This window comes from Pteropus vampyrus, unplaced genomic scaffold, assembly GCF_000151845.1.
Source record: "Pteropus vampyrus isolate Shadow unplaced genomic scaffold, Pvam_2.0 Scaffold129, whole genome shotgun sequence".
Lineage (NCBI taxonomy): Eukaryota > Metazoa > Chordata > Mammalia > Chiroptera > Pteropodidae > Pteropus > Pteropus vampyrus.
This window is the reverse complement of record NW_011888910.1, coordinates 3,050,773-3,077,622: the sequence shown is the minus strand read 5'-3', so window position 1 is coordinate 3,077,622 and position 26,850 is coordinate 3,050,773. Positions and strand designations below refer to the sequence as shown.

The following is a 26,850-nucleotide window of genomic DNA, read 5'->3' as shown; positions in this document are numbered from 1 at the left end:
GCAATAGAATAAAATCTTTAATTTTGACATAAAATGAAAACTACAGTTTTTAATATATTTTTTTTTTAATTCTGTTTAGAGTCAAGCATGAAGAAGAATATATGTCATATATAATGATATGATATAATGTCAGCAAAGCTGGCAATCCTGATGGTAAAGAAGTCCTTTCAAAAACACTAGCAGAAATAGGGAAAATGGTAAGGGGCTTCCCCTTCGCACTTTAGAAATAAATTTGCTACAAGAGAGAAAAATGAACAGAAGCAGAAATGGAACTTATAATGTGACTTGCTAAATCAAAGAAAAATAGTTAAAAGTATAATGTTTTTAGAGAGTGAGAAAATCAATTAATAGCAGGCTACTTTACTTTAGCCTTTAGCTCTCTAACTAATTTTGTAGAACGATGGACATATTACAGTACCCAGAAGACCAAGGTGCACAGATGAGATGCTCTGCTCTACCTCATGAGACAGAGATAGGCAGGCACAAATCGAGGTGATCTCTGGCACTTCTACAAGGTGACAACAAAAATATCTTCCAGCGTCCTTTATGGGATCAGTCCCAAAGTGACTATTTACACCATTTGCATCTGGCAACAAAATTAGGTTAATCACCAATGACTATATCTTTAAGAAAAGAACCTTATCTTAAATTATGATTTTAAAATACTAGGAAAACTAGAATACATTTATACTCTTTAACATATGTCCATGTATAAACGTGTAATGTAAATATCTTACAAAGAAACATTTTTTTTGAAGTTTCCCATACTTAAAACATCAACCTTTATTAAGCTTCTTAAAGAATATTCCCTGGAAATTATGGAAAGCTGGTATTTTCCTTTATGTTCTCCTTGAATTCAATAATACGATAGGTCATCTATATGAGTTTCATAATCCTGTGGTGTAAATAATAAACACCAAAAGCAGTGATGTCTGATCAAAGGAGATGTGTCAAAGCGTCAAGCTCTTAATGAAAAACAATGTATCACTGAACCATCTTACCTGTCGACGAATCATTCCCAGGTCTCTTTTGGCTTTATTCACTAGAGTCTGAATTTCTACAGGATCTTTTACATTCTTATTTTCTCTGAAGGCATCTCTTATCCTCCTGATAGCATAAGTTCTAATTGAATTCAGAGAAAAAAAGAAAAGGTGTCAGTGTCTCTGAAGCTACGTTTTTAAATGAGTTTAAAAGCGTTTCCTTAGGAATTAACTGTCTAATATTCTCCAATGGATAATCCACTTTGATCTTTGCTTCTGGACAGGCCTATCCAATACTATTCTGGGATGACTAAGCAAATATATTTAGGGATATAAATCTACCCCAGATAAGTCACATATACATGGTAAACTGCTACTGAAATGCTCCTTAGATAACTGATTCTTTATAGATTTATTCACCTCTGGCTTCTCTCCATTAACATAGATAACTGAACCTATAATGTACAGAAACGAAGCAAGAATTAAGAGGTGAAATGATGTACCACATATGCATGCACCAAGACAGTGATCTATGCCGGACTTGGGTCAGCTTTCCATTCCTGTCTCATATTTTGGCTGTTTCTTCCTCTTGTATAATGTAACATGTAAGGATTCACATCAGGATCCTTTTTCAGTCCAGAATGGAGATTACACCACTATGCTTTTCTCCATCTTTAAGGACATACATATGCACAAACATGCACAATCATAACACCGTCCTGCCCCTACATAAATTTATATGCAGTTTAGGCCAGCAGTTCAAGGACAAGCCTTTCAAATCAGACACGCTTGGGTTTGAATTCTTTCTTCAGCTCCTACTGTTTGTATAAACTTGGGCAAGCTTCTTAATATAACCCCATGTCTCCTTGTCTGTTGAACAGGCACAATCCTGTCTCTCAGGGTTGCCTCTCAGGGAGGGTTAAGTTTTACAATGTGTTTCTAGAATTTAGCACAGGACCTGGTATAAAGAAAGACAATAAATGAAAGCCGTTCTTCTTTATCTTGCTATTCCTTAATGCAATTAGTCTTCGCCTCTCCTCATGTCACTGTCACAATGCAGTGTGTACATAAAGGGTAGACTGGTCTGGATAATTATCCACAATAGATGAGTCACGAGTCATTAACTTAATATACTCCCACACTCAGACAGTCATAGCCTTGACCTCCAGGCCCACCCTGTCTGCACCAGATTGAAAATAAGGCACTAAGGAGAAGTAGCCCAAGTCAGACATATCAGACACTTTTTTCTCTAGTCTTTGTATCATCTTAGATTGCTCTGCTCTTAATTTTGAACATCAGCTAAAAAATCCATGTAAAACTATTAGTAACACTTAGAAATAGAAGAATGGAAATAGAGGCAAAGAAATGAGAGAAGGGGAATATAACCTCCTTGGAAGCTGGGGGTTGGGTGGGTATTGGGAGATGGATACAATTTACTGGGAAACCTTATTTTAGAGAGGGCTAATTTTGTTTTAAAAGCAAGAGTAAAATGAAATCTTATAATATTAAGAATCATAAAGGAGAAAGGAAGACAGTTTAGGAACTTGTATTTTTGGGATATAAGCCACTGCCGAGACTTTCATCTTAATCATATGTGAACCAAATTAAATATTTGTAGAGGAGCTTCTAGGTGCTCGGTATCAATTTTAGGGCGGCAATGACTGGAAATGGAATGCTTTCAAGAGGAGATGCTTTATAGCAACCGGGGCTCATTCACATATAAAGGCATATGGAGGATTTTACTAATAGACTATAATAAATATAAATTTTCTTCATATATAACTACTACTTTAATAAGATTTAAATAGGCAAGCTAAAAGCAATTTCTGGTGTACTTTCTTGCAAAGCATAATGGTTATCTATATGACACAATATCACTGTTCTTTCTCACATTCCCACACTCCACCTAAACAGTTTCTTTTTTGGTAGTGATGGGAGCAGAGAGGGGACAACATAATTTAAATCTAATATTTTGTTTAACATGTGGAATTGATTTTATAATAGAAATTAACCCCAAGGGATCATCCACATTTAAATTCTTGATTCAGGATGCTGCACAGGCATTTTTTGGAAAAATAAAATGGGCAACAGTAGTTATCACTAAATTCATTTTTCTAAAAGCTAGTGACTAGCCTAGAATAGCTAGGAGAAACAGAGTATGACTTAGAATACAAAAACCTAAATTCTTCGAAAGTTTCAGACAATCAGAAAATACCTTAAGATAGAGTTCACCACCACCAAACCAGTACTGCAAGAAATGTTAAAGGGATTTCTTTAAGATGAAAAAATATATATGTGAATAACAAAATGGCAATAACTACATACCTATCAGTAATTACTTTAAATGTAAATGGATTAAATACTCTAATCAAAAGACATATGGTGGCTGAATGGAGAAGAAAACAAGACCCATACGTATGTCGCCTTTAAAACACCCACTTCAGATAGAAAGACACACACAGACTGAAAATAAAGAGATGGAAAAAAATATTTCATGCAAATGGAAATAAAAAAAAAAAGATGGGGTAACAATACTAATATCTGACAAAACAGACTTTAAAGCAAGGCTATAAGAAGACACAAAGGACCCAGGAATTCCTTCTGGGTATTTATCTGAAGAAACCAAAACACTAACTTGTAAAGACTTAAATATCCCTGTTAATTACAGCATTATTTATAATAGCCATGATATGGAAAGAACCTAAGTATCCATTGATAGATGAATGGAAAAAGATGTGGTACATATATATGATGAAACATTACTTAGCCATAAAAAATGAAATCTTACCATTTGCAAGAAATGGATGGACCTAGAGGGTATTATGCTAAGTGAAATGAATCAGAGAAAGAGAAATACCATATGTTTTCACTTACATGTGGAATCTAAAGCAAAATAAATGAACAAAACAGAAGCAAACTCATAGATACAAAGGGCATTTTGATGGTTACCAGATGGGAGGGAGGTTGGGGGACTGGGTGAAAAAGGTGAAGGGATTAAGAAGTACAAATTAGCAGTTATAAAATGATCACAGGGATGTAAAGTACAGCATAGGGAATATAATCAATAATATTTTAATAACTATGTATGGTGCTAGGTACGTACTAGACTTATCAAGGGGATCACTTTATAAGTTATATAAATGTCTACCACTATGCTGTACATCTGAAATGAATATAATATTAAATGTCAACTGTAATTGAACAAAAAACACCCACTTTATAAGCAACCAATAAACACATAAACTGGGAAAATATATTTTTGAAAATCGTATCACAAATGTATAATTCTTCTAACATTTAGAGAGCCACAAGAAATTAAAAGAAAAATACCAATAACCCAAGAGAAAAGCAAAGGCTATATGAACTGACAATTCCCAGAAAATAATATACAAATAGTATATAAAGATGAAAGTATAGTCAGCTTCACTCATAAAAGAAATACAAATGTAAACTACATTGAGATATGAATAAAAAAATAGCTTAAGATACTCAACAATTTATATCAACTGAACTCAAGGTCCAACGTTCTAAATATTGTTGTGTATTCTTGTTCTCTCCAAATCTCCAAAGTCCATATCTCAAGGAATTAAATTCTAGATTTTCAAATTAAACATGTCTAAAGGTATCCAAAGGTGTTCAAATTTTGTATGCCCCTTTGACGTGAATGATGTAATGGTTCCCTCTGCTCTTTCTCATTCTTTCTTCTCTTCCACCATCTAAAACACAAGGTGTTTTCCTTTGCCCTTAGAACAGAGATTTCATTGGTTCATAAGGATAAAACTACTACTGCATAAATAATTTTTTGTATGATTTATTTCAAATCATACAACTAAATATATCATAATTTTGTGAAGGCAGTAGTCACAAACCTGGCTGAATTTTCGCATTTTGTAGGAGAGGGCCATCAACCGATTATTTCAATCTTGCCCCTGCCCTGATTTTTATCATTTGCATTTTTTTTCACTGCTACTAAGGTAAATCATTTATCTTTGAACATATTCTGGCTATCAGCTTCTTGACTGTATTACTGAGAAAGAACATTTCAAAGAAAAATGTGCAGATGCTGCAATGAAACTGGCAGCCAGCTGCTACACAATGCCTTACATTAGAATGATCCTAATGTGAGTCAGATGCTGTTTGAAGTTAAGGCATGAAAAATTAACATATTAAGAGCAACAGAACAGCAACAGCTACAAACTATGAGCAAGCAGACGGCATTCACAGACTCAGTAAAGCTGTGCTGCTCACAAAATCACTGCTCTTCATCTTCCTGAGCACTGCAGAGTTTTAGTGTTTCCTTGTGCAGGAGATTCCACTTTGTTTTTCTCCTCCACCACAACCTTTGCCCTTCATTCTGCTATCAGACCTCCAGGTGTCCACAGGTTATTCTACTGGCTATCCTATCACCCTTGCAAGGATCAAACTCCTTCATGAGATTCTTTCACCATTCCAATTTTCAGCAGCAAAGCAATACAGCAGGTGGTAATGAAAGCTCTGTAGTATCTGAGGTCCTAGTCCTCCTTTGCTTTCTCCTAGAACCACTGTCAGCCAGCCGCATGCAGGCTATAATAGTCACAGCTTCCCCAGCACTTGGAGGCTCACATTAGCTTTAGTATCTAAAAGGTGTGGTCTGGAAACCAGCTGATGTATTATCCCTCATTTCTGTCATCCTTCGCCACTACCCCAATGCTAGTTTTTCTGCTTATTCTTCCTGTAAAAACATCTGTGCCTTTTTCTCTTTTCCCCAATCCCAAGTGAAGCATCCCAGTAACAAAACCACTCAATCTTTTTTATTGGCCTGTTTGGGGCAACCTCCCTCAATTGCTTGAAAGGCAATTGTCCTCCATCTACTTGCCTTAACTCACATGCATCATATGTCTGGAGACAGTGATTCCTTCACAGCCACGAAGAAGCTGCTGCTGAATTCTGCCATGCCTCCAGATTCTACAGTAGTGCCAATATGGATTCTCTTGCTGCTTCCAGATCATCCGTTTAGCCTTACACATCAATGAGGCTGTGCTACCTAAGAAAACCACATGTATGTCTCCCACAATGCTGTTGCCCACCCTCTTCTTGAGGTCAACTTTCCTCCACCAACCTGAGGTTGACTCTCAAGATTCATCAAGCCTTAATATCTAAAAGGCACTCAGTGCATATTCAGGCCACCAATTTAAAGTAATTTAAATTACCGTGATTTTTAATGAAATCTTTTAAAGTAAATAATTTTTATAATGAGATAGATGACAGTGTTTGCAGTCTTTTACTGAGGTATCTACATTTGCTTCATGAATGGAGATTTCCATAGCGAGGTGGTTTCTTCTCTTGTTCTTTAAATCTACTAGCTTATTTTTACCTAGTCGTCTTTGTGGCTAATCTTATTCTGCTGCCTATTATATGTTGTATTCTCTAGAGATCCATAATGTATCTCTTTTAATAAAATCTCCTCCAGGAATTGCACCTGTGCCCAAGGTTTCAACTATCATATATTATACAGCACTGGCTACCCAATCTTTCTCTAGCCTACACCTCTGAGTTCTACATTCATAGAACCCAATTGCTTTTGGACTTGCCAACAAAAGGTACCCACCATACTCACTACAGTTTCTCCCACTGAACACTTTCAAAACTCAAGTTACCACCTTCCTTTCCCTTTGCTCCCAATGGCCAGTATTCCCTTCCTACGTAGGAGCATCTTTATATGGCCAACTGTCCAGTCAGACATATGAAAATTCATCCTAAATTCCTTCTTTTCCCTTAATTACTTATATTCAATCAATTATAAGATCGTACCGATTCAACCTTCTATATCCATTTTGAATCATCTTTCACTTCTCAAATTCTCAGTCCAAATCTTGGTTCATGCTCTTAACTCTCATGCAACAGCCTTCGGATTATGTGTGTTTATGTATGCAGAGTATAATAAAATGGATAGTAACATGAACAGAGAGAAAGCTCAAGGACAATTTGAAAGTCATTATTACTCTAGGTAGATAACAGAGTGAGGAACAGAAGAAATCTTCCTTATGAATTTGAGTTCCTCCTAGAATGCAAATCCCACACAGTAGGAACTTTTATCTTTCTTGTTTACCACTCAGTGCATACACAGGCCACCAATTTTAGGTAACTTAAATTATCATAATTTTTAATAAAAATATTATCATTTTATTTATGTGTGCCTGCCTGGCTCAGAGATGGTGCTCAATAAATATTAACTGGATAAATTAACCTATCAAAATGTCATAGACAATATAAAAAAGACCATCAAGAAAAATACCAATAATCAATAAGAACACAACGATAGATAACTGAAACAGAAATGAAAAGGGTTTGCAGCACAAAAACTGAAATAACCTCTGAAAGATAATGATTACAAAATCTGCCATGAGAATTCATTGAAGAAATATGTATTGAATGTCTATTATGTAAGCACTATGCGAGGTGCTAGGAATACAGTGGAGATCAACAAGGTTATTGGCTGCAGAGACAGGTGGGGGCTGAAATCTATGTATAAAGAGATGAAAGAGGAAACAGAAGCCATTCGAAGTAAATACAATGGGGCTAAGGAGACTTTTTTGGGGTAATGTAACAGTTCTTGTCTCGATTGGGGTGTTTTTCACAGGCCTATATCTTTGTCAAAATATTAAACTGTATACGTAAACTGGATGCATTTTAGTGTATCTAAATTATTCCTCAATAAGTTAACTGTTAAAGAAAATTAAAACATAAATAGCATACAAATTATATTACATTTGCCCACTTAAGAAAAGCAAGAGGGAAAAAAATCCCATAAAACAAACTGCAATGCTAGAGAATAATTATACACATAGTTGAAACAAGTTAAAATTAACTCTTATATAAACCAGAGTAGAGGACAAACTATAAAATGAAATCTAAAACAGAAAAATTAAATGAGTTGATGAGAAAAATGTTAACAAAATTAACTAACCTTCAGAACAAGCAAAGGTATATAACCTATGAATAACAGACGTGAACAAACTGAACTGAGTAGGTAATTAAAGTTATAATGGAAGACAATGTCCCAGAAGTGATTATAAAAAATTGAGAACTCGCTGAGATTCAACAATCAGAGGATAATGCCAAGGTACTTACTTATAAAGCCCTGAACTCCAAGGTCAGAGAAAAAACACTTTAAGATAAAGAAAGAACTTGAAGCAGATATTGAATGGAATATAGATAGGTATATCCTTGGATTTCTATTTTCAAAATCCACAAAAGGTTGTTTTCCAGTCACTTGTAGTGCTTTTTTCAGGGTCCAAAGGGAAAACAAAATAATATCTATGATTTATAGCACAGGTAGCATGCAGAGGGTATTGTGCTAAGTACTAGATATACATTATATCATTTAATCCTCAGAAACTATGACCCAAAGATATTTAAAATATTTAAGCCAAGACCTCACATCCAATAAGTGGCAGAGCTAGGTTTAAAACTCAGCTGACTACAGTCTGTGATTTTCAACTTCAAGCTATGTCTCCTCCAGAGGCTGATAAACTCTATCCAGTCTTTGATAAGTACTTGGTATAAGCCAAGTTGTTATTCATTTGAAAAGGCATTAAAAAAAATTGTCTCTGGCATCACAAAGACTTAAAAGATCATTTTATCTCTCAGCACTGCTTCAAGTGTTTCTACAAATAGTTCCAGAGCCAAGCGTGTCTTAAGAAAAGTGGCTGAGAGTTTTATGAAGGAAAAAGCTATTGACATAAGCAGTAAGAGTAAGTGAAATAACTGAGTTTGTTTTGAAAGGAGGACAGCGACCAATGAGAAGGGTTATGTAGTGAGGAAGTGAAGTTACTATCAGAAAATTCACTTTGGAGACCCAAGCTTCTCAGTTTTGGAGGCAGCTGTAAACAAAACCGATTATATATTTCTCTGTTTACAATTCCCCAATGGTATTCCATTATTTTCAGGATAAGGGTCAAATGCATTAACATGGACAGTATACTTCTGTTTATCAATCCCACTTCATCAAGCACTGCTTCCAACACGAACCATCAAATCCAGCCACGTGGGAAGACTTGTAGTTTTCTCAGTTCTCTCTGCTTTAGGCTTCCCTCTCCTTCTACGGAGTATCCTGTGCGGCTTGATTTCCTGGCTAACTCCTACTTGTCCTTAATCCAGTTAGAAACAAATATGGCAAAAGAGTAATATCTTTAGCATATAAATAGCATAAATAAATCAAGCAAAAAGACATTAGGACCACAGTCAATAAATGAATGTGTTAGTGGCATGAAACAAGAGCCAACAAGTGAGCATAAAGAGTGACTAAATTTAGAGAGATGGATCTAGATATATGAATGTTCCGTCTCAGTCATAATAAAATAAATGCACATTTAAACAATGTATAATTTTCTGTCCATTAAATTAGCAGATTTTTTTTTTTTTAAAGCAAGGGGCACGAACATCCTATTGGTGGGAGTATGAGCTGTTACTTCTTTTGGGAAAACAGCATAATAATAGATAATAATGATCATAATCTTTTATCTACCAAGTCTACTTTTGGTGACCCTACAGATATAACCTCAAATATATACAGAAATATATAAAGAAAGATGTTCATTTTAGAATTATTTGTAAGCATTACAAATAGAAAGAACCTAACTGTTCAATAATAGAGAGGTGGCTACACAATTATATTATATAGCTTTTAAAATAGATGTTTGAAAAAGTTTAAAGTCACAAGTACAAAAGCCAAAGTTATAAAGAGGTATAAGGAGAAATATCCGTCTACCTCTCATTCCTGTCCCTCAGACAACGCACTCTTGTCCTTTAGTTCTTCTCTAGATACAATCAGAGCTAGCAGTTTCTAATGTAGTCTCCGAGACAATTAGATTCATATTAAAACCTCTGTATGTATATTTTTTACTTCACAAGTGGTAGCATTCTAAACACAGTGTACATTTAACTTTTCAATTAAAATGAATCTTAGTTATCATTTCATAGTGATACGAAAGGAACTGATGCATAAATGGTTGTATAGTGTTCCATTGTATGGATGAACTATGTTGTTTGGCCAGTCCTTCGTTAACAAATACGTAGGTTGTTCCCAATCTTGCTATTACAAATAATGCTGTAATCGATATCCTTGTTTACTGTAGCATCACACGCATGTGTTTTGTGGAATCGATTCTTAGAAATGGAATTGGTAGGGCAAAGGATATGTATATTTATAGTTTGATATAATGTTGCCAAAATTCTCTGTAGAGGTACCAATCCATGCATCCACCAGCTATGTATAAGTATGTCTGTTTCTCAACACCTTGGTCAACATGTGTCATCAAACTTTCTGATCTTTGCTAATCTAACAGGTGAAAAACAGCATCTCATTTTACTTTTAATTACATTTTTCTTATGATCAATGCTACTGACACCTTTTCACAAGTTTAAAGCCTTTTGTATCCTTTGCCTTTTCTTAACCCAGTGATTTGTCCTTTTGATTGATTTGTAAGACCTATCAAAGAAGGTGTTTAAGAAGCTGGCCTTTTTTGAAGAGTTGCAATATTTTGCCTGGTTTGTCATTTGGCTTTGTTTATGATGTTTGTGTATTTTTGTAATGCAGAAATGTTCAGTTTTTATGTAGACAAGTGTATCAATTTTTCTGTTATGGCTTCTGGGTTATACACCATATGTACAAAAGATTTCTGTGCTGTGAATCATAAAAAAAATTCACCCATGTATTCTTGAGAACTTTTGTTTTATCTTTTTATGTTTAAGTCTTTGATTTTTCTGGAATTTATTTTAGTAAAAGATGTTGAAATAAATCAAACCATAACCTCTAAAGTTCTTTAAAATAAAGGATATAACTTTATATTCAAGATAATCTCAATTATGGAAAATATAGGTATAGAAAAACTACAAAGACATATAACAGCATGTTAACAATAATTCTTTTGATTACTAGAATTTATCCTTTCTAAAATATTATAATTATTACTTCTTAATAATTTTTACGTGCTTAGTGACAATAAAATTACTAATATATCACAATGAACATCAGCAACAGAAAAGGTACAATTTGTGGGAGTAGAGATTAGGAAAGGAAACGTACTTTGATAAGTACATACAGCCAAGTGAGATATGTGATAGGGAATTAAATTAAAGCAGTGCCATGGGAAAGAGGAAGGACGGATAAAGTTTTTAGTAGATAGAAACAATAGGTTCTAAAGGTTTATTTTTAGACAGGTTATTCTGAGGCAACAACAGGACAACAAAGTAGATATGTCCTGTGGGCTACCAGAAATGTGGTTTTGAATCCCAGGTGAGAAAGCCCAGGCTGGCAATAAATTTAAAAATTATTGACAAGGAAGAGTGAGGCAAAACTGTGCAGACAGATGAGGTTGTTCCAGGAAAGCAGTAAAATGAAAAGAGAAGCTAGCCTTAGATAGAGCCCTGGAGAAATAATACTAATAATTAAGAGATGGCAGAGGGGTCAGAGTAGAAGCAGGAAAGACAGGAGATAAGAAGGCAAACTTTATAAGCAGAGAATAGATAAGATTGTCACAATTCCTGGAAAGGATAATACAAAGGCTGAAAAAAGACCCAGTGAATTTAGCAGTTAGGATGTCCTCAGTAACTCCGGCAAGAACAACAAGAGCATATACTTATTAGCTATACTGTAGTAAGTGCATAGAGAAAAAAACCCCTAAATTTTTGGAAAAACACTAAAATAATAATTGGGCCTAAAAAAAAGTTCATTACATAAGAAAATGTTTTTAAAATAATGAAAAAGATAACGCGTAAAATCTGTGGAATGTATTCAAAGCCATACTCAGATGAAAATTAGTGCCTTACATAGCCTTATTAGTAATGAAATAAAAGCAGTTTAATAATGTAAAAACATTTAACATTTTAGAATGGCAAAATAGCATCCGATGAGAATACAGGAAGCAAGGTATTTAAAAATGTGTCAAAAAATTAAAAATAAAATCAGTGGAATTAGCTAAGGCAACTGAGTTTGTTCTTTTATGTTATGGCTTCTGGGGTTTGTATCAGGAAACACAATTATGAGAAAAACAAAGAGTAAAGAGGACTGGCTGTTTGTGAAGAGGGTTTTAAAACAACCATTTCAGAAACTGAGAGCATGAGCAGACTCCAGAACTTCCCCACCGATGAGAAGGGCCAGTTAGGTTGGTAATCCAGTATGGTGACACCAACTTGCCAAACTGGGTGATTTTTCTCTAGGTGTAGTTACAGAAAGACAGACGTCTGTGTAAATCCACAGTTGTAGTTTTGACAGGTAAGTGTAAAAGAACGGCAAAGAGAGAGAGAAAAAAAACTTTCCAGGGCTCAAAGGAGGTGCACTAGGAATTTCTTTCTCCATGGTCACAGTCTTCCAAAAGCCCTACTTCTAGAACTCAGGCTCATCCCCAACCCAGTCCCCTCCGTGGGATTCAAGTCCTAATCTAAATGTGCAATAACAGTCAAAGAAATTATGGTAAATATCTATTAAAATTACATACATGAAAATTACGTACAAACAAGAGAAAGTATATTCAAAACACCAAGCCCTAAAAAACGATTTTATGTAACTGCAGATTTTCGGTAAGGTTCTATGGGTTTTTTAAAAAAAAGTATTAGGTGAAAAAAAACACAAAACCACCCAACTAATAAAATAATGGAAAGAAAGAAAGGCACAAGCACCCTGTAGTAGATGCTCCCCTCAGGCTCTAGAGAAAAGTTCAGGAGCATTTCTAAGTTTCTTTTTTCATGCTTGAAAACATTTAAGATCTTTAACCTACAATTCATCAAAATTGAACTTCTAATTATTGCTTGGATCTATCCTCAGTCACTGACATTTTGTTGAAAACGCGATTTTTCAAAGTGTAAACCAATTTATCAAAGTAAAGGCCATGGGATAGAGAAAAAAAAAATGGCGTATATGATAGAAGCTCTGTTCATCCCTCTGGTGACCAAATCAAAGTTGTGATGGAAACAATGAGCAGCAGCAAGGAAAAAGTGCCTGGAATCGAGATGAAGAAGCCATATAACTAGGGAGAAATCCAAGAAAGCACCCTGAAACAGCAGAAGGTAGGATGGGATGAGGATGCGGGACTGCCCAGTCCCAAGCGGCTGAGTGAGACGGAGGTTGTGGTAGTGGCAGCAGCAGCCATCAGACTTCTCTTAAAGGGGCTGTGTACACAAGCAGATTTTTGTGGCGATGGACCTGCTTGCTCTGAGCACCAGTGCTGATTAGGCTGCGCGCAGGGGGCACCAGGGATTTACAGGGAGACATTGTTGGAGTAAGGGCTGAGGCGAGAATCACTCGGTACAGAAGTTCCAGAGGTATCCATTGTTCCCTGTTGAGCCCCCCCACTTTCCAGTGTGCAGACACAGCACCGCCATAGTCGTGATGTCATCAAACTGGATAACAGAGGTCACTCCACCCAGAGGATTTCCTGAAACTCCATCTCCCATAACTCGGCCCTCACCCAAGTCACATCCAGGTGTATCCTTAGTGAGTCAGGTGTGCCTTGCTGAGACTCACACTGGTGGAGGCAGCTGACCTCGGTTTCTGGTGTGGCCTTTTAAGGCAACTATAAGCACAGCATCTGTGGATTGCTTGCTGAATCTTAACACGTGGCCCCAGAGGGGTAGAGGGGGAGGGGCTAAATGTGGCATCAGTTGAACCCTTCTCAGGACTGTGCCACTAGACACCTACTTCACAAATACACACTAATAAGACCGGGAGACTTAGGAGCTTTGCTTCATATATAGAAACAGACAAGGAAAGGTAGCCAAAATGGGAAGAAAAAGAAGCAGAAACCATATGAGAGAACAGAACAGAGATCTAGATATAATGGAGTCAAGTAATCTAACAGATGCAGAGTTCAAAACACTAGTTATAAAGATGCTCAATGAACTTTTGGGAAGTGTAGAGAACTCTAACAAAGAGATAGAAGTGGAAATGGGAATTATAACAGGGAATCAGTCTGAAATGGAGAACACATTATCTGAGATGAGAAGTATATTAAATGGAATAAACAAAGTGAATAAAGAAAAGGATCAAATGCCCTAGAGTACAGGACAGCCAATCAGGACACTCAATCAGAATAAAATATAAAAATAATTTAAGGAGAATATGGGACACTATTCAGGCGTCAAATATTCATCTGATCGGTGTAAGTGAAGAAAATCAAGATGTTGAATAGCTGTTTGAAGAAATAATGATGGAAAACTTCCCTAACTTGGTAAAGGAAATGGATATAAAACCCTAGGAAGCTCAGAGAATTCCAAAAATCAGGGATCCAAAGAGGTCCACACCAAGACACATCATAATTAAAATGCCAAAGTTTAAATACAAAGAAAGAATATTAAAAGCAGCAAGAAAAAAAGAAAGAATTACTTATAAGGGAACACCCATAAGACTGGCAGCTGACTTCTCAAAAGAAACTATGCAGGACAGAAGGGCTTGGTAAAAAGTATTCGACAGATTTGGACCCAGAATCTACAATGAAGAATAATTTATCCAGTAAAGCTATCATTTAGAGTTGAAGGACAGATAAAGAGCTTCCCGATGAAAATAAGTTAAAGGAATTTATCACCACCAAGCTAGATTACAGGAAATGTTGGAAGGACTTCTTTAAGAAGAAAAACCATGTATCAAAAATAGGATTAAAGAATAGTAATAACTATATTCCTAGCAACAAGTACCTCAAATGGAAAAGAATTAAGTGCTCTAACCAAAAGATAGAGTGGCTGAAAGGATAAGAAAGCAATATCTTTACATATGAAAAGGAAGGGGATGGAAAAAGATATTGCTTTGATGGACCTAGAAGGTATTTAAGTAAGACAGAGAAAGATAAACACTGTATGATTTCAGTTATATGCAGAATCTAAGGAATAAAAAGAACAAACTAATCAAAAACAGACTCACAAATATAGTGGACAATTTGGTGATGGCCAGAGGGGAGAGGGTTTTGGGAGGCTGGGAGAATGGGGTGAAGGGTTAAAGAAGTACAAATTAGTAGCTGATGGATGGTCACGGGGATGAGGAGCATGGCATAGGGAATACAATTAGCACTGATACACTGGCTAGGTGGAGGGTTAGGAGAGGGAGGGAGCAATTGGAGGGATCATTTTACTAACTATATAGATGTCTAACCAATGTACTGTATACTTGAAACTAATTAAAATAAAAAGAAAAAGTCACACACACACAAAGTAAAGGCCATGTATAAAACACTGTTTAGCTGTTTTGCAGAAAGGCATACTGATCAAGCAGTGATGAAGTCCTGGCTTCTCTCTTATTTGGTTTTATACTTGGCTCTTTAGATAGTGCAGTACCCTGCAAGTTGGAATCTGAGAGTTGGTGGCTGCAGCTAAGATTCAAAGTCCTGTCCTCACATACTCCTAGACTAAAAGATGAACACGTCCTTCATTTGTGGAGTCCTTCAAATTACTCCTGTGAGGGGAAAAACAAAGATAATACTCAAGTATTGACTGTTCTCATATCTACATAGCCTCTTCTTATGGAGTGGCCATATTTCTTTTAAAAGTATCACTATTACTCTGTGTGCAGGGATGGAATTTTCTGGCGTCTTCCCCTCCACACACACATCCGACACTAGAAATGAGCTTGACCCAGTATCAAAAAAGCAAGTTCAAGCTTTCATCATGTAATAGGGTTAAAAGGTTATAGAATATAATTTAAAAATTTTTAGTTTAAAGTTATAGTATGAACTAGTCAATGTAAAACGTGACCTTTAAATGATTTAAAATTTATGGACAGTATCTATCTATGGTAGAATATTCAATTAATTCTGGATTTTTCACTTTACGGGGGAAAATACAGTATGAACAATGGAAATTCCTCTTGATCATTAAACTCAAATTTCATCATTAAAATTTCCTATCAGTGCTGCTACAAAGGAGCCAGTAAAATGCCTCTTATTCTTTCCTCCTGTCATTAGTAACCAGCAAGAATAAATGAGAAAGAAAGGAAGGACAGGGGACACAGGTAAGTCATTAGCTGTGATCAATATAATCTTAAGGGTAATTCACATAGTGGAAAAAAATATGCAAAGCAATTCTCCCTCCCCTTTCCTAGAATGTATGAACCACAGAATATTTGTTGGATTATTCAGAAGGAAAAACAATCTACATAAAAATATTTCAGGTATATAGTAACATCCTCAAGAAAACTAGAAACCAGGAGGGAAATAAAAAAGGCCGCAGGTGCAAAGTTCGGTCAAAATCTTGGTGAACTTCCCTTCAGCATCCTGGCTTTGAATGGACAGCGAGGCATAAGCTGGGTCTATATTCCCTCACTTCCTGAATATTAGATTGAATCCAGGGCAAGGGAGCCCATTAGCTAACTTTGCCTCCTCGGAGTTAAAGTATTCTGCACTCTATATGTAAGTTCATGCAAATGAACACATTAATCAAAACCCTGGATTTACTGACAAAATCTGATAGCCCCTTTGGAAAGCTTTAATTTTGCCTTTCATGGAGAACAGACACATCTAAAGTCTTGTCAAGTCTAAAATTCTATGAATTTAAAAACGCAATTAACTTCTGTATCTCCTGGGATGTCATAAGTAGCACGAGGCATGAAATACCAGGCACTATATTAAATGGATGGCTCTTTTGATCTGGGTGCCAAACAAAGTTTGTTAAAACAAAGTTTGTTTGCTTGGGCATTTACAATATAAATAACTTGTCTTTCTTCCAAGTAGGTCAAAATATTTCCATGCATTACATTATTTATCTCTATAACATGTTATGTTTGTGTGTTAAGATTTAATTTTATTTTGAAGAACTTGAAAACTTTAAGGCTGAAGAAAATTGAGCAAACATTTGCATTTAAAAATTCTGATACTGTTTATCATACTACTTTTCCATATTAATACTGACTAAATAATAATAGAACAACACTGGGCATTTATCTGCCAAAACAAAAAAGAAAAGTATACGTGGTAGGTCAATTAAAAAAATGCAGTCTTAAAATAAACTCTGATGATTAACATAAAACTCTCCTCATTCTGCCATAGAACTGGCGATAGGAGTCTTTACCTGTGGGCATATTACATCTCTCCCTTTAGGGCATACTGTGGCTCAGGGAACCTGGCCACAGGCTATCCTTGTAACCTTCCATGTTTATGATCAGTACATTGAACTCCTGTGCCAAAACTGCCTGCTTGACCGGATGGCCTAGCTCTTGGAAATTCTCTTGGGATACCAATGATTCTCAAAGGTGGTGATACTTTCTGGATACTTAAGAGCATGCCTTGGTTAGAAGACATGGAAAAGAAATGCAATTGAGTCATTTCATTTACAGGAGCCAGGATACTTACAGAGTGTAAAGAAGGGCAGGGGAAGAATGCACTGCATTGCTAATAATATATCTCACTGGATTTTTTTCTTTTGAAATTTGATATTCTTCATCTAACCGCTTAGGTCCAAGGTTCCAGCAACTGGATGCTGACCATAACTATGTATATACCAGGGCTAACTGGTAAAATATGAAGGGCTTTACTCACCGCTACTTAATTTTAGCACAAAAAAACCTCGGGGATCAGAAATCTGCAACACACTTTCATTCTGAGTTGCATGAAACTTATACTTCTTGGCCTAAATCTAAGGCTGACTTTTCAATATACATAAATGCTCAGAGCACGAAAGTATTTGGCTTCAGTCTTGTAATTCAATGATCTGATAAGCCCTGTCCAGAATAAACAAATGGCAAGTTCGACATGAGTATTTAACAATTATTTTAATGTAGGGCAGACTAACTTAAATAAGTTCCATCTTCTTTAACTACCTACTAAAAATTTTAAATTGTCCACCTTGCATTAAAAGGCACACCAGTGTGATAAACTATATTTAACGAAATGAATTAACACAAAAAGAGAAGCCCTAGCCTATCAGGCCACACACTGAGATTCAGTCGGGAAGCTCTCCTCACTGCATTCTTTTGCAAATGTGTGTTTTCTAGAAATAAGGTCTCATTATATAATCAACAGTGGGGCATAAAATGGGTGATCTGGAAGATGTGCATCAGATCTTCCAGTTGCCTAGCTGTGCTGTCAAGAGCTAAAGCAGGTGAAAATCCTATTTGACACATGGACCAGCCTTTCCCGACATGTGTTATGTGAAAATGCTAGTGAAGAAACTCTGAAATGTGAGAAGAGAAAGTTAGGCACCCAAATTCAGAACCTCTGTCCACTGTCAATAACACCCATTACATTTTGGGAAATGCTGGTCTTCTACCCAAGCAGAGGCTGGAGGATGAACATGCAGGTCCTGGGTCTTGTGGCAACAGTTCCTAAAGGTAAGTCCTCATTCATTAAAGGCTATTTCCAGAGCATCACAGTCAACCTCAAATGCTCTTCTCCCAACAATAGCTAATTGATGCAGCATGCTTACTATACACCAGGCACAGCTTTGTTATCTCCTTTAACTCTAGCAACACAGTCTAAGAAGTGCCGTCACTTGTTCTTAGATGTGCGAGCTCCCATTAGTTATTGCAGTGATCTTCAATATATTCCCTACCCCTTGTCCCCAAAGGTACGCTATCAAACAGATCCCATAGCCAAGTCCAAAGTCAGATCATGATAAAGAAGGGAATATGCCACTATGGCATTTGGTATTTTGCGCTGAAGGCAACTGAGAAACAGCAAATGCAGAAAGGGCTCTCTACCCTCCTCCTTTCTGCCTAAAAACGGGGCATGAATTTCTTGTGAAAAATGGTTGTCCTTCTGGTGCCTGAAAGAAGAGAGAATTCTTATCACTGGAGATGAGGAGTCTATGCTGAGATGAGTCTGCACAAACTGTACTAAAATAACTCTTATCTTCTATTAATTTTCCCCATATTTTCCTAGTCCATTTCCTACACTATCCTGCTCTTAAGTGCCCAAACCTCTTTCCTTTGCCTAGTCACGTCCCCTCAATTTATCAATAACCGTTTGTTAAAATGACATATAAGTCTCCCAGTCTAACTTTTCCTTTGGGGTTTTCACTTTTATATGAAGCCTTCATCCCCTAGCCACATAAAAATATTAACACGAAATTAAATTTATATGCATTTTCTCCTGTTAATCTTTTAACAGTTCATTTCAAAGGCTCCAGGCACAGAATGTAAGAGGGCAGAGGAAAAGTTATTCCTCCCCTACAGCAGTCTGTGGGATTGCTCAGGATTGTGGGCAGCTGTGGCTTCAAAAAGACACTGCCCCATGGATGCAGAACGTAGTCTTACTAGAGTATCCTTTATCAGGTTGGCTGACCTATATAGCTCTTTCCCCAACTTATTCCTTCACTCCTTCACTGTTATTAACCATCTTACTTTGCTTAAAGAAGAGTGGTCGAAAATCTGACTCTAATTTCAAGTCATATTTCTTACAACAGCTTGTACTATATATTTTTTATCATAATGTTAAAAACAAACAACAAAATGAAAACTCTTATTGTTACTTAAGACTACATTTAGCACTGCTTTATACCTGAAGTGTTAGTTTTTGGGGAACCTTCATTGTGAATTAAAAGTATCCTATTTTGTATCTGATATCCTGAGATGTAGAGAAAATCTTTGGTGAAATGTACTTATTACTCAAAGGAAAATCATTGGCTCATTTATTTGTTCACTCATACACTTACCTATTTGGCCACCAGATATTGTGTTAGGTACTAAAGATTTAAATGGAAACAGGTCAAGGCTTTACAAAGCTCTCGGTATTGGAGACACATTATAAATTACTGTATCTTCTGTACTCAGAGCGAGGACGAAGAGAGTAATTCAGCCTGGAGTTTGGGAAGTCTTTCTAGGGAGGTGGACATCTTTGAAGGATGGATAGAATTGTGCCAAAGTGGAGAAGCCATTCAGCAAAGACCAATGATAATTTTAGAATTCAAACTCCCATATTCTATATGACTGAGAAGATATATGGAAAAAGAAAGAGAAAAACATGGAAGAAAGAATACAAAGTTTTAAAGGAAGTAAAAAGGGAAAGAGAGACTGCTTTTTAAAAATGCGAGGCTCTCAATACAGGCTAGAGTTACCTGGTAATATTTAGCAGCTAAATTAGGGAAGAAGGAAAACACTTTCACAGTAAAGTTGTAGTTTCAGTACTATAGCCCATAAACAAAATTTAGTTTCCAGTAATGAAACATCCAACTCCTGTGCCCTACCACTGCATGACAACCCCACTCCCAGACCACCTTCCACCTTTTAGGTCCTGTAGCACTTTACTTCTAGCATCACCACTTATCTTCCTAGTACTGCTGGTTGACCTGTAAGCTAGAATTTATACACAGGTCTTCTACGTTCTTCATTTTTTCAAGACAGGAAGCTGGGCCCTGTTCATCTTTGCCTCCCCACAGGTCATAGTACATTTTGCACATAGTAGGTACTCTGTAACTGCCGTTGAATTGAAAATTTTTATTTAATTAGAAAAGAAATAAACAGAAAATTCCACAAAAACCCGTGACCCAATGACAAATGTAAGATTATCCCAACAGGAATAAAAATTCAATTACATTTAGCTAGAAGAATTATATATATCAATAGTCATTAATTTTTTAACCTAACAAGCAACTTTAGATATTTTTACCTTTCACCTACTACATTTTTTTCTTTATTATTCATTTAATAATCATTATAGCAAATTATTAATATTAGACAGTCCTGGAAATAATTTACACGTCTCCAATTGCTAGCAAACTATATCTCAACATTTGTTTTGTGAGGTATAAGGTATCTGAACACACAATTGATCATCACAATTTTACTCCTGCAACATTAAGTATGTGGAGGTAATGGGGGTGGCTCCATAGTGTAGTGGTTAGTACGTCTGCTTTACACGCAGAAGGTCCTTGGTTCGCACCCCAGGTGGAGCCATGGACCATACCCTGGGTGCGCCAGGCCCCCCGAGTGCGCCAGGTGTGCCAGGCCCCGGGTGCATGTCATGAGCATGTGAGAGGGGACGCCCGCCTTCAGAGATCCAATTCTCAAGGGGAAACGGCAACATCCATAGGTCAGGGGTGGAAGAGAGTGTGTGTGTGTGTGGGGGGAACTAAAGAGGGGGTAAAAAAAAAAGAAAAAAAAAAGTATGTGGAGGTAAGTTACTTTTGAATAGACAGAAAAATAATCTGGTTGTATTAGTTTTAAGAACATAGTTCAAAGCCTGTGCTTTTACCTGTGTCTAAACTTTACTTGGTTACAAAGTAGTTTCAACAGAAAGAAAAAGTGTTTACTAACTACTATGGAAAAAATTTGAAAATATAAAATGTTCTCACTACTTTTGTGATGATGAGTATATGTAATATATTGGCTTGGGAAAAAAATGTTCCTGTGTAAACCTTAAATTCTAAGGGAAACTACGTCGACAAAACTATGATCATCTGAGAACAAAGTATAGTCAAATATTTCTTTCCGAGAGTACAGAGAGAAAACCATTTTCCTGCATGCAGATATTGAGGTTTTAATAAACAAGAAGAGTGGTCTTGATAGATAATGGCTCTAAGCTCAAAATTAAAAAAAAATTTATATTGAAAATTAGCTTTAGATAAAATTTTCTGAAACCGAAGTCTTAATTTTTGGCACATGTTAAGTGGTTCATAGCTCAAACTAACCCTATAGAATAAACCGATTTAGTTACATAGGGGTCTATTTCAAAAACAATTTATTTGAATGTCTCATCTGAAAGTTATTTTGTTTAAAACAGATGTTCTGTTATAACAGGCCCCTAAAAAAGTCGTAAGATACAGAAGTGTAAGGCTTCAAGCTAGAGTGAATCCGAAGTCTTTAGGGGTCTCCAGCTCTTTTCATGGTAAACCTCTCCAGGTAAAGTTAAAGCTTTTGTTCTCTACTCAGTCTAGATCTTATCTGGGAATATAACTTTACATCCACTGCTGTTCAAAACCTATCAAAACTCTGACTGAAATACATACTATTACAGAGGACTGGGTAAAAAGGCAAGTCCTCTATTTCTCTGGATACTCTAAACCTTGTCTGTGGGTTGCACCAGGGACCCGTAATCTCGGTCTCTTGAAGAACTGCTTGATTCACTTTGGGCTTGTTATTGTCATCCAACACTGTAAGATGCCAGAGGAAAGTGCCCTTTGAAACTGGTTTTATTTTTGCTGAGGATGTTGCCCTTCATGAAGAGCCACAAGAGGAATTTCTTGGGTTTTAGTAGCAGGAAGAGTTGTGCTTCTAAGCAACCGGCTGCATTTATCTTATGGACACTGTGACTCATATAACTAGTCATGTCCTCTTTTTCCATAGGCTATTCGGAAGCTCAGAGCCAGACCCAAGGCTGTTTTCCTGGTTGTGAAATGTTCTAAGCACTCAGTTTGTTTGTTAACTTCATTCCAGGTTTCATTTTGGTTTTCCTATGCATATTTTCCTGATTTTCTCACTTAAAACACAAACACATAATCCTGAGTCCCTGCTTAAAAACCATTAAAATAAGTTGAGAATAAAATTAAATGTAGCTTCTTTTCAATTTATTTGAGAAAGGATGGGGTTCCAAAATTTATTAATTGATTCAGAATTTGGAACAAGAACATTAAAAGATGGTAAGGTTCTAAGGCCAGTTCAAGGAAATTTAATTTAATCACAATAAAGCAAAATGATAGTATTAAAGAGAAGTTAGTCATTCAAGACAAGTTCTATAGGGTAATTTTATATTCATGCTAAAAATGAAATTTTTCTGTCTACAGTCATGCCACTCTGAACATGCTGGATCTCGTCTGATCTTGGAAGCTAAGCAGAGTCAGGCCTGGTTAGTACCTGGATGGGAGACCACCTAGGAAGACCAGGTGCTGTAGGCATTAAAAAAAATAAAAAATTAAAAAAAAATAATAAATAGAAAAATAAAGACTATAAAAAAATTTCTTATTAGAAGATTTGTGTGTAAAAAGACATCGTTGATTACCCAAACTCACATAGGCACAAGATATTAAGTCAGCTAGCAAATTCATAGGCATTTAAATAAGACAAAGTCCAAGGACCTTATAAATAATCCATATTTTACTCAGTCAGGTTACTGGCTTTTTCTTTTCCTTATGTAAACAAATAACTAACAGTAATTTAATTCAGTGAGAGTAGCAAAGTGAATACAGATCTTTGAAGAACAATAAAATGTTAATTTTATGATCCTGTTTTATTTTGCTAAAACTTCTACATGATAGGAAGCAAATGCAAATTTTGACTCAGGGTCAATTTTTAGCATTTCCAACAGGAGAAAACTAATCTATTTGAATATCAGAATTTTACAAGCAAATTCAACATATTTGATATACATAAACATAATAACGTCTTGGACATAGTTATTCATAGTCCCAGACTATAGCTCATATTCACTGGGCTCTCATTCAGCACTTATTTATTCTAGTCAAATTTTCTTGACAACTTTAAGCTTCTAAAGGAAGAATTACAGGGTGGTTTTATAGAGTAGTGGTTAGCACGACTGCCTTACGCGCAGAAGGTCCTGGGTTCAAGCCCCAGCGGAGCTACGGCCTGTACCCTGGGTGCACCAGGCCTACTGGGTGTGCCAGGCCCCGGGTGTGTGCTATGTGAGTGCATGGGAGAGGGACATCCCACCTTCAGAGTTCCAGTCCTTAAGGAGAGATGAGAACATCCATAGGACAGGGGTGGAAGTGCATATGTGTGTGTGTGGGTGCATGGGAGGGGGACATCCCACCTTCAGAGTTCCAGTCCTTAAGGAGAGATGGCAACAGGGGTGGAAGTGCATATGTGTGTGTGTGTGTGGGGTAGGTCAGGGGTGGAAGTGCATATGTGTGTGTGTGTGGGGGAGGGGGGATTAAAAATAAATAAATAAAAATAAAAAACTAAGGAATAAAAAAATAAAGGAAGACTGCTGTTTCTGTTAACCCTTTGAGCTACTTTTAAATGTCTGACTTCAGAGTGGCATATTCAGATTTGGGATTTAGAAAAACATTCTGGTGGCAACATGAAAGATGCTTGGTAGAACTAAGACTTGGAGGCAGAGGTCAGCAGAAGGCTGTTCTAAAAATCCCAACAGAAATTGATGAGGGTTAACAAAAGCGACCACTGTGGGGACACACAATTTCTTCTGGTAAGAGAAATATGTGAGAGAGAATCCTCTGGGCAAGGACAAATGACTATGGTAAAGAGAAAAAGTGAAGTGATTTCCAGCTTGAAGCTGAAGATCCAATGAGAGAGGATACAGGAGGGTCAAGTTTGCTGGGAGGGCTGGAATGGTTTAGGAAGGGATGTAGAGTTTTAGTTCAGACACACTCAATTTGGTAGCATACTCAGAAAATGAAGAAGGCCCTTGGAAAGAAGGGTTTGCAGGCTAGGGGAAAGAAGAGACCAAGGGGCAAATCATCAGGGAACACAGGGTTGAAGCTGCAATTGATGAGTGCAAGTAGGAAGAGCGTGAGAAGGTGAAGATGTAAAATAAAGATCTCTCATATTGAGGGAAGAGAGGCAGAAGGAGGGGTGTTAGCAAGTGGGAAGGAGACCCGAGACAGTGGTGTCCTGCATGCCAGGGAAAGAAGGGTGAAGATGATATTCCTGTGGAGGCAGGTGGAGGGAGAGAGGGTTACCTGCCCCAAGTCAACACAGGACATGGGAAACGTGTTAGCGTCGGACTCAGGTGTCAACCTAGCTCCACACCAGCTGTATTATTTAGGATTGCTACTTTAATTCTATGCGCTGCAGCTTCCTCATTTGCAAAATGGGGGAAATTAGAAGAACCTGTTTCATAGAGTTTTTATGATTAAATAAGATAATGTGAGGAAAGGCCTAACATATGTCTAGCCTGTGGGAAATGCTGAAGTAAAAAATGAGTGATTATTATTGTAATTGTAAAATGGAGTAATAATACTTATTTCATAGTGATTCTATATTAGATAAGGTAATGCACACTTAAGTGGATAATATATAGTTTTTAATATACAGCGTGTGACCAATCAATGTTAATTCAATCTGGAGCCTTCCTTTCTTCTTCTTTGCCCCTAAACACTGAAGGATCTTTGAGAATATGGAACACATATCCCTAAGGCAGTAAATAGCCTCAGAGGCAAGGACAGATTTTATTAACATTATGATAGTTTCCATCAAAATTTGAATGAAACTAGTTCTCTCAGTGCTTTTGATCCCTGGAATAAAACTGCAATTTAGCCTCAGCCAAGTGGGACTTGGTAAAACAAAGGTATCTTTGAGACCACTACTTCCAGTGGATTTAGTAATCTAAAGTATTGGAAGGCTTTTGTTATAACACAATCTTACTAGAATAAAAGTTCCACGAATAAAACTGATAAATTTTATTCTTTGCTGTATCCTATCACCTAGCACCAGGCCTGGCATATAGCTCAATAAATATTTGTTAATTAAATTAATATGGCTTGCAGGCATATGTTATATATCAATGTTTTTGTCAAAAAATTACTGTCCACAAGAATCAACAAGAGGAAAACAGGCACTGGAGATAACTGGCAGTTATTGTGTTGGTGATATACTATAAAATAACGATGCGTGACAGTGGTCTGACTCAGGAATATAGGTTTCTCCCACTATTCAAAAGTAGAGCGTTTCTATGGAAATCTTTCATAAGCTAGAATGGCATAAAGCAAAGAAGCAAGTACTATTAATTTACATGGAAAATTTTTTGAGCATTCCCAGCCAAAATGCAACACATGCACACACAATGTCTCTTATTTCATTCACCATGATCTAAATGCTTAATTACATTGTTTTATGCTAAGTGTTAACACCCTTACAAGATCTCAGGCTTTTCTGATATCTTAGGACATATCTTGCTAACAGATGCACAAAATAAATCGACCTAAAGCCCAGATGCTCACAGACACAGCTCAAAGCTCTGGAGGTACCACTCTCACTGTTACTAGTGTGCGCTGCCTATATAGAGGTTCACTGCAAAACAAACGCTCAACACGCTTTTCGCCTTTTTTTTGGTAAAAGTGAAAAATCCTCTTCCAATTTCTTCGGTTGGCAAAAATGGTAAAAAGCAAAGTGGTGTAATTTGAACTTTCCAGAAGCAGGAGATCCCTGTATTGGGGATTCTAATAGAGCTCTTCACCTAAGCAAAGTCATAACAAAGGTTATTTCAACCTAAATAATACAAACTCAAAGGCTCCCAACCACATTATCATTGTCTTAATTTGAAAGTGCTTTACAGATTACAAAGCCTTTATATGCAAATTCTCCCACTTAAAAATATGCTGGCTTGCTTGGATTTATTAGTCCCTACTGTAGGCAAAAGCAGTAGGAGATTAAAGAAAAAAATTAAGATGGCGGGATTTTTACTCTTAAAGTACTCAAAATAGAGTAGAGACCAGCGAATCTTTCAAGGGCAAACTCTAAGTTTCTTGGTCCGCTCCCCACATTTGACCTGGTGTCCTACCTCTTCCTCTAGCTTGCTTTCACCCACACTGCTCCATCCCTGAGGCAGACATTCAGGATTCCAAAGATCTGTGTGACTGTGCTGCACAAAATGCTAGTTTCTAATCCTGTTGTCCACAGTTCCCATTCTCTTGTGCATGTTAAAGACTTAAAGAATAGAAAAGAAATCAACCAGATTCTCTTAGGTTCCAATATTTTAAACACATCTGTTTTTAGGCTGGCAGATAAAAATACAAAGGAATTGCAAAATGAAAACAGGCTGTGGTGAAAGGTGATAACTCTTTCCTCCATTTTTAAAGAAGAAAAAATGGAGGATACAGTAAAAATAAACACTGAATTCCCTCTTATTCCCTAGGGTTAGAAGGATGCAGAGAAACAATCTCTGGTGTTGGTTATATACCTGAAATATATAAAGTTTTTCAAACTCACTGTGGATTAAAGTTAATTACTAGGGAAATAATGTTATTGCCAGTAGATGACTGTACATGCTAGCAGTATAGGTTA

At 36.6% G+C, this 26,850-nt stretch overlaps 1 protein-coding gene and 1 pseudogene across 3 annotated transcripts in view; one reads left to right on the top strand and one right to left on the bottom strand.

The window, feature by feature from the left end:
* Positions 1-26,850, bottom strand: part of LYRM4 (LYR motif containing 4) — a 140,230-nt gene that overhangs the window by 103,704 nt on the left and 9,676 nt on the right. For 2 of the 3 annotated variants that reach the window (XR_896286.2, XM_011367045.2), the window contains exon 2: positions 1,002-1,122. The exons of the other annotated variant lie outside the window; for it this stretch is intronic. Coding sequence is in view for 1 of the 2 variants with exons in the window: in XM_011367045.2 (XP_011365347.1) it covers positions 1,002-1,122 (121 nt within the window). In the remaining variant the exon portion in view is untranslated. The remainder of the gene's footprint in view (positions 1-1,001; positions 1,123-26,850) is intronic. 3 annotated transcript variants of the gene reach the window in all.
* Positions 22,648-22,766, top strand: LOC111744207 (annotated as a pseudogene).